The following is a 16,536-nucleotide window of genomic DNA, read 5'->3' on the forward strand; positions in this document are numbered from 1 at the left end:
TAATCTAACATCATATCTTTCTCTTAAGAATTGCAATTACATGAACATTTTGATCTATATATTACTTACTAAATACTATAATTGATATCCTCAATAATTTTATTTTTTCCTATTAAACAATAGAATTTAACTTTTTATTTTATTCTTAAATTATTCGTGACACGAAATTAATTTTTTCCTGGTAACCAAACAAGCTGTGAGAGTCGTTGATTGTAATACATAGAAATTTAATTAGTGTGTAAGCGAGCGAGCACGTAGGAGAGGATCGGAAGGGTCAAAAAAAGATAGAAAAAGATGAGAATAGTGTAGTGCAGTGGGATGGGCGCCTGAATAAGTTAGGAAACAAGTGCAGGAATACAACGGAAATAAGCAAGAAAATGATGTGCACATGGAACCAAAACCCCTTTCTGCTTAGTCACACAAATCCATATATATATATATATAGAGGGAAGGATTCCCGTGTGATTGTGAGGTTACACACCTTAAAGCATTACAATAGCGTACTTTAAATACACAAATCACGCACATTAAACATATAAACAAAGCACCTTAAAACACAAATTACGTGCAGCTAAAGTTTTAGGATGACACACTTTAAGTACACAAATCACGCACATAAGGTTTTAAAATGGCCCTTTCAACAATCCATGCACCTTAAGCATACAAATTACGCGCACCATAAGAAGGAAAACCACGCACCTTAAGCTTTAGGTTCATTCATGTTAAGTTTCAACACTAACGCACCTTAAGTATACAAATCACGCATTTTAAGAAAGAAAATTATGCACCTAAAACAATCGCACAACCGCACCGAAAAAGGTTAACGGCAGGACAACAATTTTGGGGCCCTGTGCGGTTGCACGTCTCGCACGCCCTAAAATCCGGCCCTATATATATATATACATACTTCCATGTTCTTCCTGTAAAAACGATAAGTAAAGGTGCTCCAGATTTCCCCGCCCCCCTAATTACCTTAATTATTTAAAATTTAATAATTCTTTTTCAGTTCATTTCCTGTAATTTTATTGGTAGGCAAGGATACAATTCTAATATAAAACAAATAATTTATATAACTCATACAATTCCTTTATATATAGTTGACAAAATGTTAAACAATATAATAATCAAGATGAATAGTCTTATTGTGTATTGTAACACACTCTTTAATTTAATATTAATGTGAAACATATAAACTTTTAAAAAAAAATTAACTTGTATTGTATATAACTAATACGATTACCTTACAATGTGGATCATAATTCATTGTATAATGATTGAGATTCATACCATTTCAATATCATTGGAGATTAAACATGTTCATACTCATGCTGCGCTGTCACAACCACATAGATAGCAAGAAGTCATCTTGGTTCTCCCAATTTAATTAATTTGTCTATTAACTCTGATTATTCTCAAGAAATACCAGTTCAACGTATTTTGTAATTATTCGATTTTTAGCATCTTAAACCTTTACTTTGATAAATAGTACTCAAAATTATTTCAATACTTAACAATAATATTGATATATAACTAACTATTCATGGTTTCATTCACCTACCCCTCCCTTTTCTGATTTGAAATCATGATTATGACAATAAAATTATAAAAGTATATATATCAATAAAAATTATAAAAGTATTTTTAGGAACCAATTACATTAAACAATATGAAGAAAGGGTCGTTTTCGACCGTGGATGACCGGCGAGTGAACTGGTTATTGACTCCACAAGTGAAATTTCAACCGTTATTTGCCATGCATAGTCTTCAATAATAGCTGCATGCCTCCCTCCATATATATAAATTAAGACTTGTCAAGGTTTCCACAATATAATATGTAATTAATAAATTTCATATTAATTACAATTGCCAACCAATCATGACTTCAAACTTCAACTCAGCTCATCCATCTTTGTCTGAATTCGTGACATGAAATTAGGTAGCACATTTCAATATAAGTTAATAATTTTGTATAAAGGGTATATGTTAATCCAATTATTTGTAAGAATTTTCTTAATCACATTATTTAATTCCTTTATTAAGGAGTTGACATAAATATTTGTTACGCTTAAAGATATTCATAATTGAGCATGTATATAATTGAGTTATAGTTTCTAGAATAACAAGAAGATCAATAATTCTAAGATATGCTAAACTATTATTATTATAGTGTCACTAGATACTTAGTACCTTTTTTATATTTAAGTTGTACCAAATATTATCAACACAATACAAAAGAGGGGGCAATTCGTCCAGCATGGCTTAGTTCAATGGTTCTCTAGAAGTTTAGGATTAGTTTAGTGTAAGTTGGAAACCAAATATAAAAATATAAAAAAATAAAATAAAATAAGAAGATGCAACACCATCTAAGTTGGTCAAGTTGTTGGCTTAGTGAGCAATAACCACAAGATTATAAGTTCGACTCATAATGAGAGCAACATATTGGTGATACTCCCCTAAATCTATAATAATCATAAGACTAAATTGTTAGAAATATATTGTTACATGCTTGAAGTGTGAAAGAGGAGACAACAATAGAACTATATTGTACACGCTTGAAGTGTGAAATTGAAATTTGTCGTGACTTGAATATGGCTAGGAGTTAAAAACTTTGTAACAATTGGCCTTCTTTATTTAAGACAACCAGGCTAGTTTACCTCCTTGTGATCTTTTGTCAACTAAAGTCACAAGATAAAGTTTACCCACCCTCAAATAGTGATTGTAAATTTCTCTTATCACTCAAAAAAAAAAAATAGCACTCAACCACAACACAAGGATGTGCACACTCTTGCAATGAATTCAATTGAGAGAATATTGACAAACACCAATTTATGTCCCACTTACTCAGTCACCACTTTCAGAGCGTAAATTTTAAGTCTTTAAACTCATTGTCAAGGGGTGGGCCACAGAATTCCCTCACAACACCGGCTGCTTGATTATCACTTTCAACCACAGTGGCAATCCGCGTAGACCCCACCCCCCTTGACATCAAACACCCAGCACTTTCCTAGCTAATTGCATCATTCACTCAACAAAACAAATAATCAACATAACCATTAACTTCAAAAATCCCACTCTGATATTCATTCTTCTTTCCAGTTTCCATGCATGAGACTATGTGTCTATAAGAAGCCAGGCAGGCAGCCAGCCTTTTGTACAACACACACAATATTCCCTTTGCTGTAACACATATCAGAGCACAAAAATGAAGTCTATTTTGGCCCCAATTAATTATTGTACATACAAAGATGCTAATGTGGACCAACATGAATTGTTTGTGTTGAAAAAGAATAACCTCGTTGAACAACTAACTAAACTAAGCTTGAGAAAGGCTGTATAACCTCACTGGCACGCGGAGACCGTCATAGCTGAGCTGAACATCCAGTCCTTCTGTCTCCTTCAGTTTCAAGAGGCCCTCGTTTATTGTCTCGTGATCCATCAGGTGCATCATACCTTCATGCCAAACGAAATTTTGTTGGCACAATGCATAATAATATCAAGTTTGCCTTTCTTGAATATTAGAGACTATGTCGATTTCATTGGCATAAAAATGACATAAATACTCCAAAAATAAAAAATGACAATCAAAGAATAGAACATAGAAAAACATCAGAATACCAGTGAAAAGTGTTCTCCTTGGTCTGATTTTCCGAACTTCCTCGAGAGCCTGGAAAGTATTAGAATACAAATATTTAATAAAAGAAACAACCAATCGTGAAAACCTATCAAACCTTAACCTTAACAGCTAAAAGCTGCAGACAAAGAGGCAGGATGAGGAGGGGGTCACCCTTGGGAGCCCGAAGTGTGTTGAAGACGACCTATCAGGCCTCAATGCATCCTGAAGTCATAACAAACACATTCACCACTTACATATTCGTTATTAAGTCTATCAATATGCACAGAAATTTGTCAACAGATCTATGTATACCAGGATAAGCAGTTCACAGTCCTCCAGAAGAGGGTAGGTTTCTTCAGGAATTTCGCTAACATCACTAGGAAACCAGGAAGAAAGTTAGTAGTTGGTCTACTAATGAAGTCAGAAAAAGTACAAGTAAAGATGACATTAAAACCTTATGTAACAGATATTGCCAAAACGGAAGCCCAAAGAACGATAACCAGCACCATGCCATACTGGTAAAGGGATAATCTGATAGCACAATGGTAAAATTGACCGGTTATAAGAAGGAATGGAGCTACTAAATTGCAGGATTTGCAGCCATTTTGTTTTAATAAGCTTAAAGAATCCCTTGAAAACTAGTAGCCCAATTGGAAGAAAATGACTCAATATCCAAAAAATCCATACAACAAAACACAGATTCCTTTGGCATCAAATTTCAAAAGTGATGAAATTCTATGAACTTAAGAAAAGCAAATGGCTGATAGTAACAGAAGAATAAAAAACTTACCTTGAGATCATGTACAATGAATGGGTCCTCCTTTATAATGTTAAATTGCAGCTCTGAAACAGCAGCACCAGGTGTGACACCACTAGTATCCACTAAATAATAGTGAGTTTTCTTCATCACCTGGCATTAATACAATCGGAACATGTAAATCTAAAAGTTCTCTAGGGTAGTAGTGTGTAACTAAAGATTAGAAGAAAGACGGCAGTACGTGGATGTGTGTTGTACTGTTGTGTGATGAGAGCACTACTATTAGAGTTGAAATGACATCTTTAAGTAAACTTTGACAGATAAGTAGCTTAAACTTCCAGATCAGAGATTTATGTGACATAATTCTCTAATATGTTCTTTCAAGCAACCAAGGCAGTAAATTGGCAACTGCAGTAATGGCGTAATTATTGTTTAGAACCATTACAGCTTAAGTAAGATTGAAAAACTAGAACCTAATTAATATGATACTAGTCGGAACAAACAAATCATGCAATAACATGAATAGCACAAAAATCGTAGACATTCAATATGCAATTTGTAATTAGTTACCATTGTTTTTGATGTTTAACAATGAGAAAGGAGTTGAATAGCATAATATATGTTTTTCAAATAGAATTGGCACCTCAAAGTCACGCTCTGCTACATAAATAGGTACACTGGGCTGGACATTGTTAGTCCAATCACGAAGATCATCCAGACCTGCACAAGAAGCAAACTTAAGTGCCAGAAAGCATGTATTCACAGACAAAATGACTTTAAGTAAAGACAAGGGGAGGCAGGAGCATCAGAGTGATTCACTGATTATCTAATCATATTATTCATATACGAGTACATTGAAATTTGAAAAAATCAGAGACCTCCAATTGCATCAGCATGAGAATGAGTTATTATAACTGCATCAATTGTTCTTATCCTGACAGAGAAGGCATGAGAAATTATAATCAAAAGGTGATATTAATCAAATTAAAAAGGTGCAAAGTTCAAAGCTCTTCATAGTGAAAGTAAAAACATTACAATGAATTTAGCAAAAAACAACATTAAAAAGATTTAAAAGAAAAAAAAAAAGGAATACAAATGGGTTTCACACACCACAGGGCAGGAAAACCCATTTGGAGGGAGTCTATGAAGGGTTAATGGATCCAACCACATCCATTTGTGCAAGGGGGTCGGTTCTGTGCTTTCAGTACAAGACAATTTGGTCATAATGACGGACAATTTAATCAACCTTTCTAGAGATATGATAACTGACCAAGTACAGTTGAACTAATGAGATAAGTGATGAGAAGCTTACCCATAAGCAGGAAACCATCTCAGGGCACTATGGTAGAAGAACCTGCATTAAACAAGAAAAATATCTTCTTTAATTGAAGATTCAAGCCAACCTAAAGATTAGAAAACACTTATACTTGAACAAATGTGTGTTTCCATAAACATCTTTTTACCCATTTCTCATTTACATTAGGGTATAGTAATTTGCAAGGGTCAAGGGAACAAGTCTAAATTTGCAAATTACATCACTTAGAATTAAATATCAAATAAAACAATTACATAGCATTCCTTCCTGAGTTATTCATCTTTAGAAAGAAGAGCTTCCTACATACTTGCCGGCATCTATAAGAATGTTTGAATTTCCAGATGGCCCAGGGTGTCGAATGAGGATGCTTGTGTTAAGTCTCCTATTTTTGTTACCAGGTTCTATGGCTTTTGAGCACACCTGTAAATTGACATTTGGGAATTTTATATTGATTAATCAACTACTCAAATTGCATACTGAATACTTAAATATCAATTGATGAGCTCTAGATACCACATATTTGCAGGAGAATGTAGGTTTTGCATCCTTACAGGGCATGTCTTCACAGGATTAGTGAGGCAGCTAACTCGCGGGATCCCTTCACTAGTTCCTGTCCCTAAGAATATTATTTCAGATTGACCCTCTGATCTCTCTACTAGAGTTGAAGAACTCACAGAACCTACATTGTGTTAAAAGTAAGCATACATTTCATAGAAAAGGGGAAAGGCAAAATATTATACCCCAACTCACCAGAACTCCATAAGCTTAGTTCATTTCAAATATTCATCTATTGCATCAGTAGCTTAAGCAAACTAACTAAAGTACTCAACACTTAAATCAGATAGGAAAAAAGTGTTGCACTATTTCAATAAGATAGGGAAATACTACAAATTTGACATCAAATTTGCATTGTGCACTGTATTCCGGCGCAACCCAATGTTGTAAAAATCGGACTACGCAGCCGCCTAGGCGGCTTTTAGTCGGTCGGCTGACTAGACGCCGACTGGGCACCTAACTTGACCAAGCCGGTGCCCATCTCGGCTGAGTGATTTTTATTTTTTTTTTTGCCTACTCGGCTACTCCTCTTCTATCCATGTACTCAACTAACCATCTATCATATGCAGTTGACTAGTTTGGGAATTATAACAGTCTATCAACTCCCAACTTTGAGTGGGAAAAGTGATATACTCAAATTACTCGGCCGTCTAGGCACCACTAGCGCCTAGAGCCTTCTACAACATTGGCGCAACCTCATACATTAGAAAGTGAATTCTGCCATTTGGCTTAGTATAATAATCACAAGTACATACATAGATGATAAGAATCGCAAATTTGCAGTGCCTTAGCTGATTAGGCAAAAAATATTGAATCTATGTAGTACAACAGTCAGCGAGCTTCAGAAACCAAATATTCCGTACTCAATTTCCAGCCAGGAAGAAGAAATGATAGTATAGATGTATATACAGTTCTTGCAAAACGAAAGAATGGTTCACTTACTGGAATTAAGAGAAGCTCTGAGAATATGCCTTAATGGAGAATAGCCATTTCTGGAAATCAAGATTGAACCTCCTCGTGAGTTCCCGGAAATGGAAAATCGACGGGAAGACCGGGTGATTTGCAAGAGAGAATTGGGAGCGGGACGGACTAATCCTAGAAAAACCACCATTTTCTATTTTTTGGGTTCTGCTACTATCAAACTGCAGTTAAAACCTAGTTTGGGCGGGCCTGTTTAGTTAAAAAGCTACCACAAAGCCTCCGTATATGTTTTGAGGAGAAAATTAATATTTTGGTTCCTCAATTATTATTTTTTAATTGTTAATATAGTTTTTAATTTTTAATTTTAATAAATTTAATACTCAAATTATTTAAAGTTTTGTCAATTAAATCTTTTTAGAGACTAAATTGACAGAATTTTTAAAAATATTTTGGTTTTGAAATGGTTTAATTGATAAAATTTTAAATAATTCGATGATTAAATTGGTTGAAATTTAAAACTATGAACTATATTGATAGTTAGAAAATAATTGGGCGACCAATTGGTGATTAACTCATGTTTTACTTTTTACCTAATGTTGTCTTTATATAAGTATACTAGTAGTAGTAAATTCGTATCGTATATGATTGAATAATGCACAATAAACACTAAAAAGGTAGTGATGAAAATTTTAGTAATCCTTGCAAATACATGAATTATGTAATAGCACAATGTGTAAAAGTAAGGATCAATCCCACATGAACACCTCATAACTTAATAAAATAATTAAACAATCAAATAATAATTTATGAAAATTAAAGAATGAAATCTAATCACTAAACTACTTAAAATGAATTGAATTCAAAATCAAGATAACAAGTTGAAGAACACATACAAGTAATTTAGCAACGAGAAAAATACTATGAATATGAATTCATTATCAAAATTTAAGTTATCTTATATATGTAATTTGTCAACTCTTATTACGAGTTCATTTTAACTATTACCATATCAATTTACCCTTTTAACTTACAAAGCATGGAATTAAATGGCGTACTTAGATAATTAATTATTATGGTAATTCCATCATATTCATACACCATAAATTTCTCATCAGAATTCCCATTGAAAATAACATTGCGAAAACAAATAAAAACCAAAATATTTAAATAATGCCGGATAAACAAGTGGTAATGCAAATAAAAAGAATTAGAAAGATGTCAAGGCAAGTCTCCAAGCTTTTGTACAAGGAAAAGAAATGCATTGTATAGGACAACTCCAATCAAATTAGTTGAACAGTTAAATTAATAACAATACAAATCTACAATAGCATTATTTGTTTAAGTCGGTGTGATGCATTCCGGTTAAGTGAGCTACAAATCCACAATAGCATTCTTTGTTTAAGTCGGTGCGATGCATTCCGGTTAAGTGAGCTACAAATCCACAATAGCATTCTTTGTTTAAGTCGGTGTGATGCATTCCGGTTAAGTGAGCACTCCTTCAAGTAACAATACTAATCCACAAGACAGACTTCACTCAGAGCGCGCAGCCTTTTCAACAAATCAAAGAAATGCATGGTATTTATATTTATCTACAAATCCACAATAGCCGTCGAAGTTTCATTAAAAATAGGGGCTCTATCTAATAGTTTAATTTGAACTTTCATTATTTTTGTTCCGAGATGCAATCTAAATATAATAGAGTGAACTGCAAAAACAAATACAATAATAAAGAGACAATAACATATGGAGAGAGATTTTTTTAATATTTAAATTTCGCTATAATGGCAAAGATTTATATTTATAAAGATTAGAAATATAATCTCAAAAGACTTTTGAAAGATGAAGATAGAAGTGTAGAAACTCTAGAAAATCTCTATAACAGGTAATTTAGTTCAAATCCATTTGGACTTAAGTTATTGTATTCTATGAAAAAAATAAAAATGTAATTAAACTTTTTGTCCAAGTATAATGCATAAGAATTTAACAAAGAAAGAGTACAATTCAAAAGTTAATTTAAAAGTGTCATTTTTCGTTCATATTTAAATACAAAACTATTCACCAAAATTTCGATGTCAATTCATTCTAAAATTTTATTTTCAATTACAATTAAGACCAATTTATGAATTCAAAAAAAAAAAAAAGAATTACCAAGTATACAAAATAATAAATTATATCTAAAATATTTTTAAAACAAAATTGGGGGCCCTATGCTGTTGCTCTGCCCTGACATGGCCAAGACCAGTCATGCAAAGTTATAACAAAATGGATAATATGGTCTAACAAAATGAAAGGTACAAAATGGTCATGTCACAAGGCACAATCATTTTTAATGAAAAGTGTTATTTTTCAAAAAGACAAAAACGGAATATAATGAGATTTTGTATTTATACATAGAAATCGATTATTTGTACTTTTTGAGTAATTATAATTATTACATCATTGTCAAAAACACAAACAAGAATAATACTTAATAACAATAATGACAACAACAAAAACATCCATTTCTTGTGAAACTGGTTAAACATCAATTTCTAAATTTCAATTCTTGTGAAATTTGTTAAAGGAAATAAAAATACTTTAATAATTGTTACATAAATAATAGAATATACTTAGTTGTTATAAGTCATTTTACGTGTCAACCGTTAATAAGAAATAATTAATTTTACCAAAACACATTTCTACAAATAATTAATATCACCAAATTATTATCATTGTTGTAACTCATAAAGAAGTGCCTTGGATATAACTAACACTCCAGATTTGGCTGGGCAAAAACACGGCATTCTCTAACATTTGGATTCTTTAATTTGTTTCATGTTATTTAAGTCACAAGGCACAATCATTATGATTTTAATTAGAATAATAATAATTATTATGACGCAGTGAAAAAGATGTATGCATTGTTATTATTAGTTTATGCAGATCTTAGTGTCTTGTTGCATGTGTTGTTCCTCATAATCTTAAAAAACAACCCTTAATTTACTAAATGTTCTTATCACAAGTTGTCTACTTCCCAATTTATAATACAAATTTGTTACGCCGTTGCCAATACCTTATCAGTTTCAAAGGCTTGTCGTTGAAAAACGCAATAATATAATTAAAACAATTAAAACAATATAAGAAATAATCAAACAACATTATTTTATTAAACGGATTTGTAGACAAATCATATTAAAATACAATGCAGCACATAATTTAAGAATCTAATTTCAATATAGATAGAAATTAATAACTAATTAAGATTCCCTTGTCACCTAAAAATAAAAATAAAAGAAATTAATAATTGATTAAGTTAATCTGATAAGGCTGTGGAAAAGATGCATGCATTATTATTGTTTTTTTTGTTTTTTTTTTAAACCAAACTATGGAGATATCATATAAGTAGTTTGACTCACTCGTTGCATTAATTCCTGATAATAATACATTAAAAAAACAAACCTTAATTTACTTGGATTTCACATCAAAAACAATATCAGACGCTACTTCCCAATTTTCAATACAAACATGTCTAATCTGTTAATGAAACCCTAACGTTGCCTCACTTTTCTCTCTAAAATCAAACCCTTTCTCTTCTGCTCAACTTCGGCTTCCACCGCCATGGAGCTTTGAGCCGGCGGTTTTGGTCACCTTCTATGTTTGCTCTCGCTCTTCTTCCGCCCCGACCACCGTCGCAGCTCCGTCCGCCTCCGACCACCGCCACAGATCTTCTTCTTCCGTTTTCTCTCGCTTTGAATAAAATAATAGTAGGTAGGTATTGGGGTTTGTGTTGGTAGTCTTGAACTCCCAACCCTACTTTGACTTTACCCACATTTTATTTTCTCTATTATTGTGTTTTCCTCTCGTTAGTTTCACGAGCATTTTTCCTCTCGTTACTTTCACGAGCTTTTCATTTTCATTAGCATTAATTGTTTAGTTTGGTTTCGACAAGTGTTGATCTTATCCTGGGCGAGCAAAAAAGAATGATGACGAAAACCTAGATCTTTGATGAAGCTTTAAGCTCCCTGAAGGGACATAGCTTCATAGTTATGAAACAGTCTGCGATTCAAGTTTTCTATAGCATAATTAGAAAAGTTGTTTCTATGTCTGACTGTAAGGAATGGTTTACCATTTCATTGATCATTGATGTAAACGATTTATGTTATGAATTAATGGAATAGCTACTTTTACCTTCAAAAAAAACATGTCTAATCTGTTAACAATTTATTTAATTGATTAGTAATATTATATTATCATTAAAAATAATATAAAAATATATGGTAGTGACTTAATAACACATAATAGTAATTTAATGAACATGGAATGGAATTTGATTTGATTTAATTTAATTATAAGTTAACTTATTAAATAAAAAAATCATTGTGTGTCATTTAAAAAATTTAATTACATTTTTTAATGATAAAATTTTTTATGCGTTAATTTTATTTGTACAACAAAAAATTAAATTAAATTAAAAAGTTTAGGTATAGAATTATTAATTTATTAAAATTAAAATTCTTAATAATGTAAAATATTTCTTAATCATGCATTTCTCAACCAATCAAAAAATATGTTCACAAAATTGTAACAACAATAAATTTTGTTTGTCATTAACACACGAAAACTTGCCCCAACACCTTATTAGTGAATGGATGTGGATCCATAGCTTTTAACCTGAAAAGTCAATTAGGTCATTAAAGTTTTAAAAAGCGCAATTACACATTTTAACATGTTATATTAAGGCAATGAAGTCCAAGAAGACAAGAACCTGTAAGTGACCAACTATTACAAGTCATTTCGGTTCCAACACCATTCTGCCATATAAGAATTTGGAAAGAACAAAAAAATAAATAAAAATCAAGGTGGTCGCCAACTGACAACGACCCTTACTTGCTCAATATTTTCTCTCCGCTCTCATCTCTCCACACTCAAAAAACATAACAAAAATCCACCCAAAAATTCCATTGAGAATGCTATATTATACATAGATATATAGATAATTTGTACCACTTGAGTTTTGGTCATACCTCTTCCATGGGTATTATTGCATACAAATATACAATGAGTTCGAATCCTTAAGAGCATGATTTATTTATAAAAAAAAACACACACACACACAACCAAAAACAATAGTTAATAACAATAATAATGATAATAACAACAAAAAGTCAATTTCTATAGTTACAGCTTTTTATGAAATTGATATAAAAAGTAGTTTAAGAATATATATATATATATATATATATATATATATATATATANATATATATATATATATATATATATATATATATATATATAATACGTTAGTCTACATCTCAATAGCATATGGAAAATAAATAATTTTTCAAAAACACATTTTTTACAAACAATTAATACTACCAAATGATGAAGAAAATGATTTACACAATATAATCAATTGCTATTTGTTAAATAAAACTAATATTCTTTGATTTATGAGAAAATTCATAGTCGCTACTCGAATGTACGTTTTGAATGGAGCCAACAATGTAACCCCAGCTAGCAAAGGACTACAATGAGGTAAACCATCCTAAGCTACTCATAACTAATCAATTCAAACCAAAAGGGCCATTGCTTTAATTGGGAGCCAAACATAGAACCTTGTGGTTATCTTTTTGTTATTGTTGATATAATTATGTTTCATAAAAAGTGTTTTTTTTACGAGAGAAACCTGTAATCACTACATAAGGGTGTGCACTAGGTAACCTTATGACCCTAGTTGACAAAGAGCTACAAGGAGTTAAACCAACATTGGTTGCGTATAGCTAATCGACTCAAGCCAATAAGCCTAACTAATTTGGCTGAGATTGCAAAAGGCAAAATTAATAAAATATTTTATTAGTTAAGACTTAAGAGTATGGCTAGTTGACTATGTGCATGTTTTAGAAAGCCAAAAAATTCAAGAAAAATAAAATAAAATAAACATATGACAAGTAATTTACAATAAACTGTTTGTTTGTTTAGTAAATTATATATTGGACAACATAGTTGTTTTCAAATCAAAGTTGACTGCCGTTGCAAACTCTTGTAACTCACTCCCATTATCTCCCAATGCTTCTCTGTTTCTGAAACATTGTTGTAACACATAAAGAATCTCCTTGGATAGAACACAAACCTTTTTCCAAATTTGGCAGAACAAAAACATGGCAGCATACTCTAACATTTGGATTCTTTGTCTCATGTTTTCAGTTCTTGGCAATGGCTTTCTTCCACTTGAGGCTTCTCATCATGCATACAGAAATCTCCACCTTATCCAGTCTGCATCTTTTGCAAATCACTCTTACAGAACTGCATACCATTTCCAACCTCCCAAGAACTGGATGAATGGTACTTTATTCACTCTTTGCATCTTTTTTTTTTTGGGTGAATAAGGAAACCCGACTTAAGGGTATGGTAAACTCTGTCTTGTGATCCTGTAAGCAGTTCAGCTGTTCAGGAGTTGAGCTTGCAACATTAACTTGTGGTTACCAAGTCAACAGTCTGGCGAATTTGGCTTTTATCTTATTATAACTTTGCATCTACTTTAAGTTATAGATTTATGTTGTTTAATGAACTGAACAACATTTTTTTCTTGTTCTGCTGGTTGGCTTCTTGTGGAAAATGGCTATGCAAAGATCCTAATGGTGAGTTGAGTTTTGTTTTGCTCCAGTAATGTTAACAGCAAATTTTTAGTCTCTCAGCTAAAGCATTTTCTGGGACTATTAATGCAGGGCCAATGATTTATAAGGGGATTTACCATTTGTTTTACCAGTACAATCCTAAAAGTGCAGTATGGGGAAACATAGTATGGGCTCACTCGACATCAACAGACCTCGTCAACTGGGAATCGCACCCGCCTGCAATTGTTCCATCTCAGGCGTCCGACATCAATGGTTGTTGGTCGGGTTCTGCAACGATTCTGCCAGGGGGAAAACCGGCAATTCTCTATACTGGAGCAGATTTCCAGGTTAAGCAGTATCAGAATCTGGCCATGCCCAAAAACCTGTCTGATCCTTACCTGATAGAGTGGGTTAAATCTCCTTATAATCCTCTGATGAGTCCAGCCCAGGAGAGGCTCAATGCTAGCTCATTCAGAGACCCAACCACTGCATGGTTAGGACCCGATGGGCACTGGCGAGTCCTCGTTGGGAACGAGAGGAAGCACGTTCGGGGAATGGCTCTTTTGTATAGAAGCAAGGACTTTGTTCATTGGCAAAAGGCCAAGCATCCATTGTTTTCATTGCAGAATACTGGAATGTGGGAGTGCCCTGACTTTTATCCGGTTTCTATTCGTGGTGAAAATGGTGTTGATACTTCTGTTCTTGGCCCGGGGGTTAAGTTCGTGCTCAAGGCGAGCTTGGATGACTATAAGCATGATTATTACACCATTGGGATGTATGATCACCAGAGGGATAGGTTTACACCAGAGACTGCAGAGTTTTTGGGAAATGGTTCGGGGTTAAGGTATGACTATGGGAAGTATTACGCCTCGAAAACATTCTTTGACAGTGCTAAAAACAGAAGGGTTTTGTTGGGTTGGGTCAATGAATCCACAGGTAATTCAACAATTGATCTCTTGAGAGGATGGGCTGGTGTTCAGGTAATAATTAAGCTTTAATTTCGATCAGATCAGACCGAGTTTTAAGGCTAGGGAATTAATACTTTCCCTGTTCTTGTTTCTGTTGAATCATATCAGGCAATTCCCAGGAAGATTTGGCTTGATGCATTTGGGAAACAATTAGTGCAATGGCCCGTGGAGGAAATCGAGAAGCTAAGAACGAACCAAGTTGGACAACCTAGTACAGTCCTAAAAGCAGGATCAGTTGTTGAGGTTTCTGGTGTCACAGCAGCACAGGTACTAACTAATTACTGTTTCTTCAATTCACTTGATAAAAACATTATACTGTTGCAGTGTAGTACTGATTAGTTCTTTCGTTTATTGTTTTTCGCTCTCTCGATTACAGGCGGACGTTGAAATTAGCTTTGGTGTGTCAACAGTAGTGGAGAATGCAGAGGTGTTGAAGCCTGGTGGGAGTACTAATCCACAAGAGCTGTGTAGCCAAAAGGGTGCATCAGTTAATGGAAAATTAGGACCTTTTGGTTTGTTAGTTCTTGCATCAAAGGATATTCAAGAATTCACTGCAGTTTTCTTTAGAATTTTCAAAGATGGAAATAAATTCTCAGTTCTCATGTGCAGTGACCAAACCAGGTATCTCTCTTCTCAAGTAACTGCATTCTTTCAACCAAAGCCTCTGATATGCTCAACTGATTTGTGGCTTTATATTTAAAACACACAGGTCTTCCACTCAACTTGTCTATGACAAAACTACATATGGAGCCTTTTTGGACATCGACCCTCTTAAACAAAAATTGTCTCTAAGATGTTTGGTAAGTTAACGACATTTTAATATAGTTTTCCTTTGTTCAAACATAACACTGTATTGTAATGCTGGGTGACGAGGAAAATTAGTAGTCACTATTTGATAATATGCATTGGGTAAACAGACTTATGTATGTGTAATAACTTGCAAATTACACAGAGAATAACATTTGACATAATCTTGTAAGTGTAAGTAGGATGGCTTGTAATGTTTGGTTTGTGAATTGTGCAGATTGATGAGTCAATAGTGGAGAGCTTTGGGGGAGGGGGAAAAGTTTGCATGACATCTAGGGTTTATCCCACCATGGCAATCGACGGTGAGGCACATCTGTATGCCTTCAACAATGGAACTCAGAACATATGGATCTCTAGTTTGAGTGCTTGGAGCATGAACAAAGCTCGGATCAACTGAAATAACTAATTAAGTGCCCTGCTATGGATCGATAGCACGGGAAGGGGATGATTTATTTGAATTGTTTCTCTTCAACTACTGTACTATGATTTATGAATGCCAACATTCACTTAGCACTAATAAAACAAATTATTGCTTACTTATCTTCTTCAATGTATTATGTATATGCTATACTATGGTCACACCATGTATAAACAAAAAATCAACTGCATTACAAAAGATTTTGTAGACCTGAGGAAGTGGTGAGCTGGTTAAAGAACAAGAGTCACCCTGCACTATAAAAAAAATATTGATTTGTATAAGAAGTGAATTTTTTTTTGGATAAATTCACGGGGTCTTTCTCTATCCGTAAAACGGAGTGCTTTTTTTTTTTGGTAAAATCACGGGGTTTTTCTCCGTCCGTAAAACGGTTCAGGTCCATCCATGTTTTGCTTGTGGGAATTGAACATGAGTTCTTCTGGATTTTTTCCCCACAAAGAGAGCTCATTTGCCACTCGAGCTACCCCATTGGGTTTATAAGAAGTATATTAGTAAAGAGTGTGAAATGTCCTTATATAATATCTACTAATAATCAAGCATGATTATACCTTGACGAATCTAGTTTACC

At 33.3% G+C, this 16,536-nt stretch overlaps 2 protein-coding genes across 2 annotated transcripts; one reads left to right on the forward strand and one right to left on the reverse strand.

Moving 5' to 3' along the window:
* Window positions 1-3,025: 3,025 nt before the first annotated feature.
* LOC116021993 (putative hydrolase C777.06c) lies at window positions 3,026-7,371 on the reverse strand. Its single transcript, XM_031262531.1, has 12 exons — window positions 7,183-7,371; window positions 6,237-6,364; window positions 5,993-6,105; window positions 5,683-5,724; window positions 5,249-5,304; window positions 5,014-5,090; window positions 4,404-4,523; window positions 4,068-4,144; window positions 3,926-3,989; window positions 3,785-3,835; window positions 3,616-3,664; window positions 3,026-3,450 (listed from the first exon to the last, which is right to left on the reverse strand). Exons 1-12 carry the CDS (start codon window positions 7,349-7,351, stop codon window positions 3,314-3,316), a joined length of 1,083 nt encoding a protein of 360 aa, XP_031118391.1. The 5' UTR covers window positions 7,352-7,371; the 3' UTR covers window positions 3,026-3,313.
* Window positions 7,372-13,251: 5,880 nt separating this feature from the next.
* Window positions 13,252-16,068, forward strand: LOC116023103 (beta-fructofuranosidase, insoluble isoenzyme CWINV1-like). The gene is made up of 7 exons (XM_031264075.1): window positions 13,252-13,485; window positions 13,773-13,781; window positions 13,869-14,737; window positions 14,834-14,992; window positions 15,102-15,346; window positions 15,435-15,525; window positions 15,750-16,068. Exons 1-7 carry the CDS (start codon window positions 13,302-13,304, stop codon window positions 15,927-15,929), a joined length of 1,737 nt encoding a protein of 578 aa, XP_031119935.1. The 5' UTR covers window positions 13,252-13,301; the 3' UTR covers window positions 15,930-16,068.
* The last annotated feature ends 468 nt before the right edge of the window (window positions 16,069-16,536 follow it).

Source organism: Ipomoea triloba, chromosome 6, assembly GCF_003576645.1.
Source record: "Ipomoea triloba cultivar NCNSP0323 chromosome 6, ASM357664v1".
NCBI classification, from domain to species: Eukaryota; Viridiplantae; Streptophyta; class Magnoliopsida; order Solanales; family Convolvulaceae; genus Ipomoea; species Ipomoea triloba.

What these genes read in the sequence shown, in the direction of transcription:
- LOC116021993 (XM_031262531.1), bottom strand. Translation starts at nt 7,351, where the DNA reads ATGGTGGTTTTTCTAGGATTAGTCCGTCCCGCTCCCAATTCTCTCTTG. An exon ending in AGATGGTTTCCTGCTTATGG is followed by an intron (nt 5,305 to 5,682) that starts GTAAGCTTCTCA and finishes CTTCTCTGTCAG; the next exon opens with GATAAGAACAATTGATGCAG. An exon ending in GGCAATATCTGTTACATAAG is followed by an intron (nt 3,990 to 4,067) that starts GTTTTAATGTCA and finishes CTGGTTTCCTAG; the next exon opens with TGATGTTAGCGAAATTCCTG.
- LOC116023103 (XM_031264075.1), top strand. Translation starts at nt 13,302, where the DNA reads ATGGCAGCATACTCTAACATTTGGATTCTTTGTCTCATGTTTTCAGTT. An exon ending in ATGTGCAGTGACCAAACCAG is followed by an intron (nt 15,347 to 15,434) that starts GTATCTCTCTTC and finishes TAAAACACACAG; the next exon opens with GTCTTCCACTCAACTTGTCT. An exon ending in AATTGTCTCTAAGATGTTTG is followed by an intron (nt 15,526 to 15,749) that starts GTAAGTTAACGA and finishes TGAATTGTGCAG; the next exon opens with ATTGATGAGTCAATAGTGGA.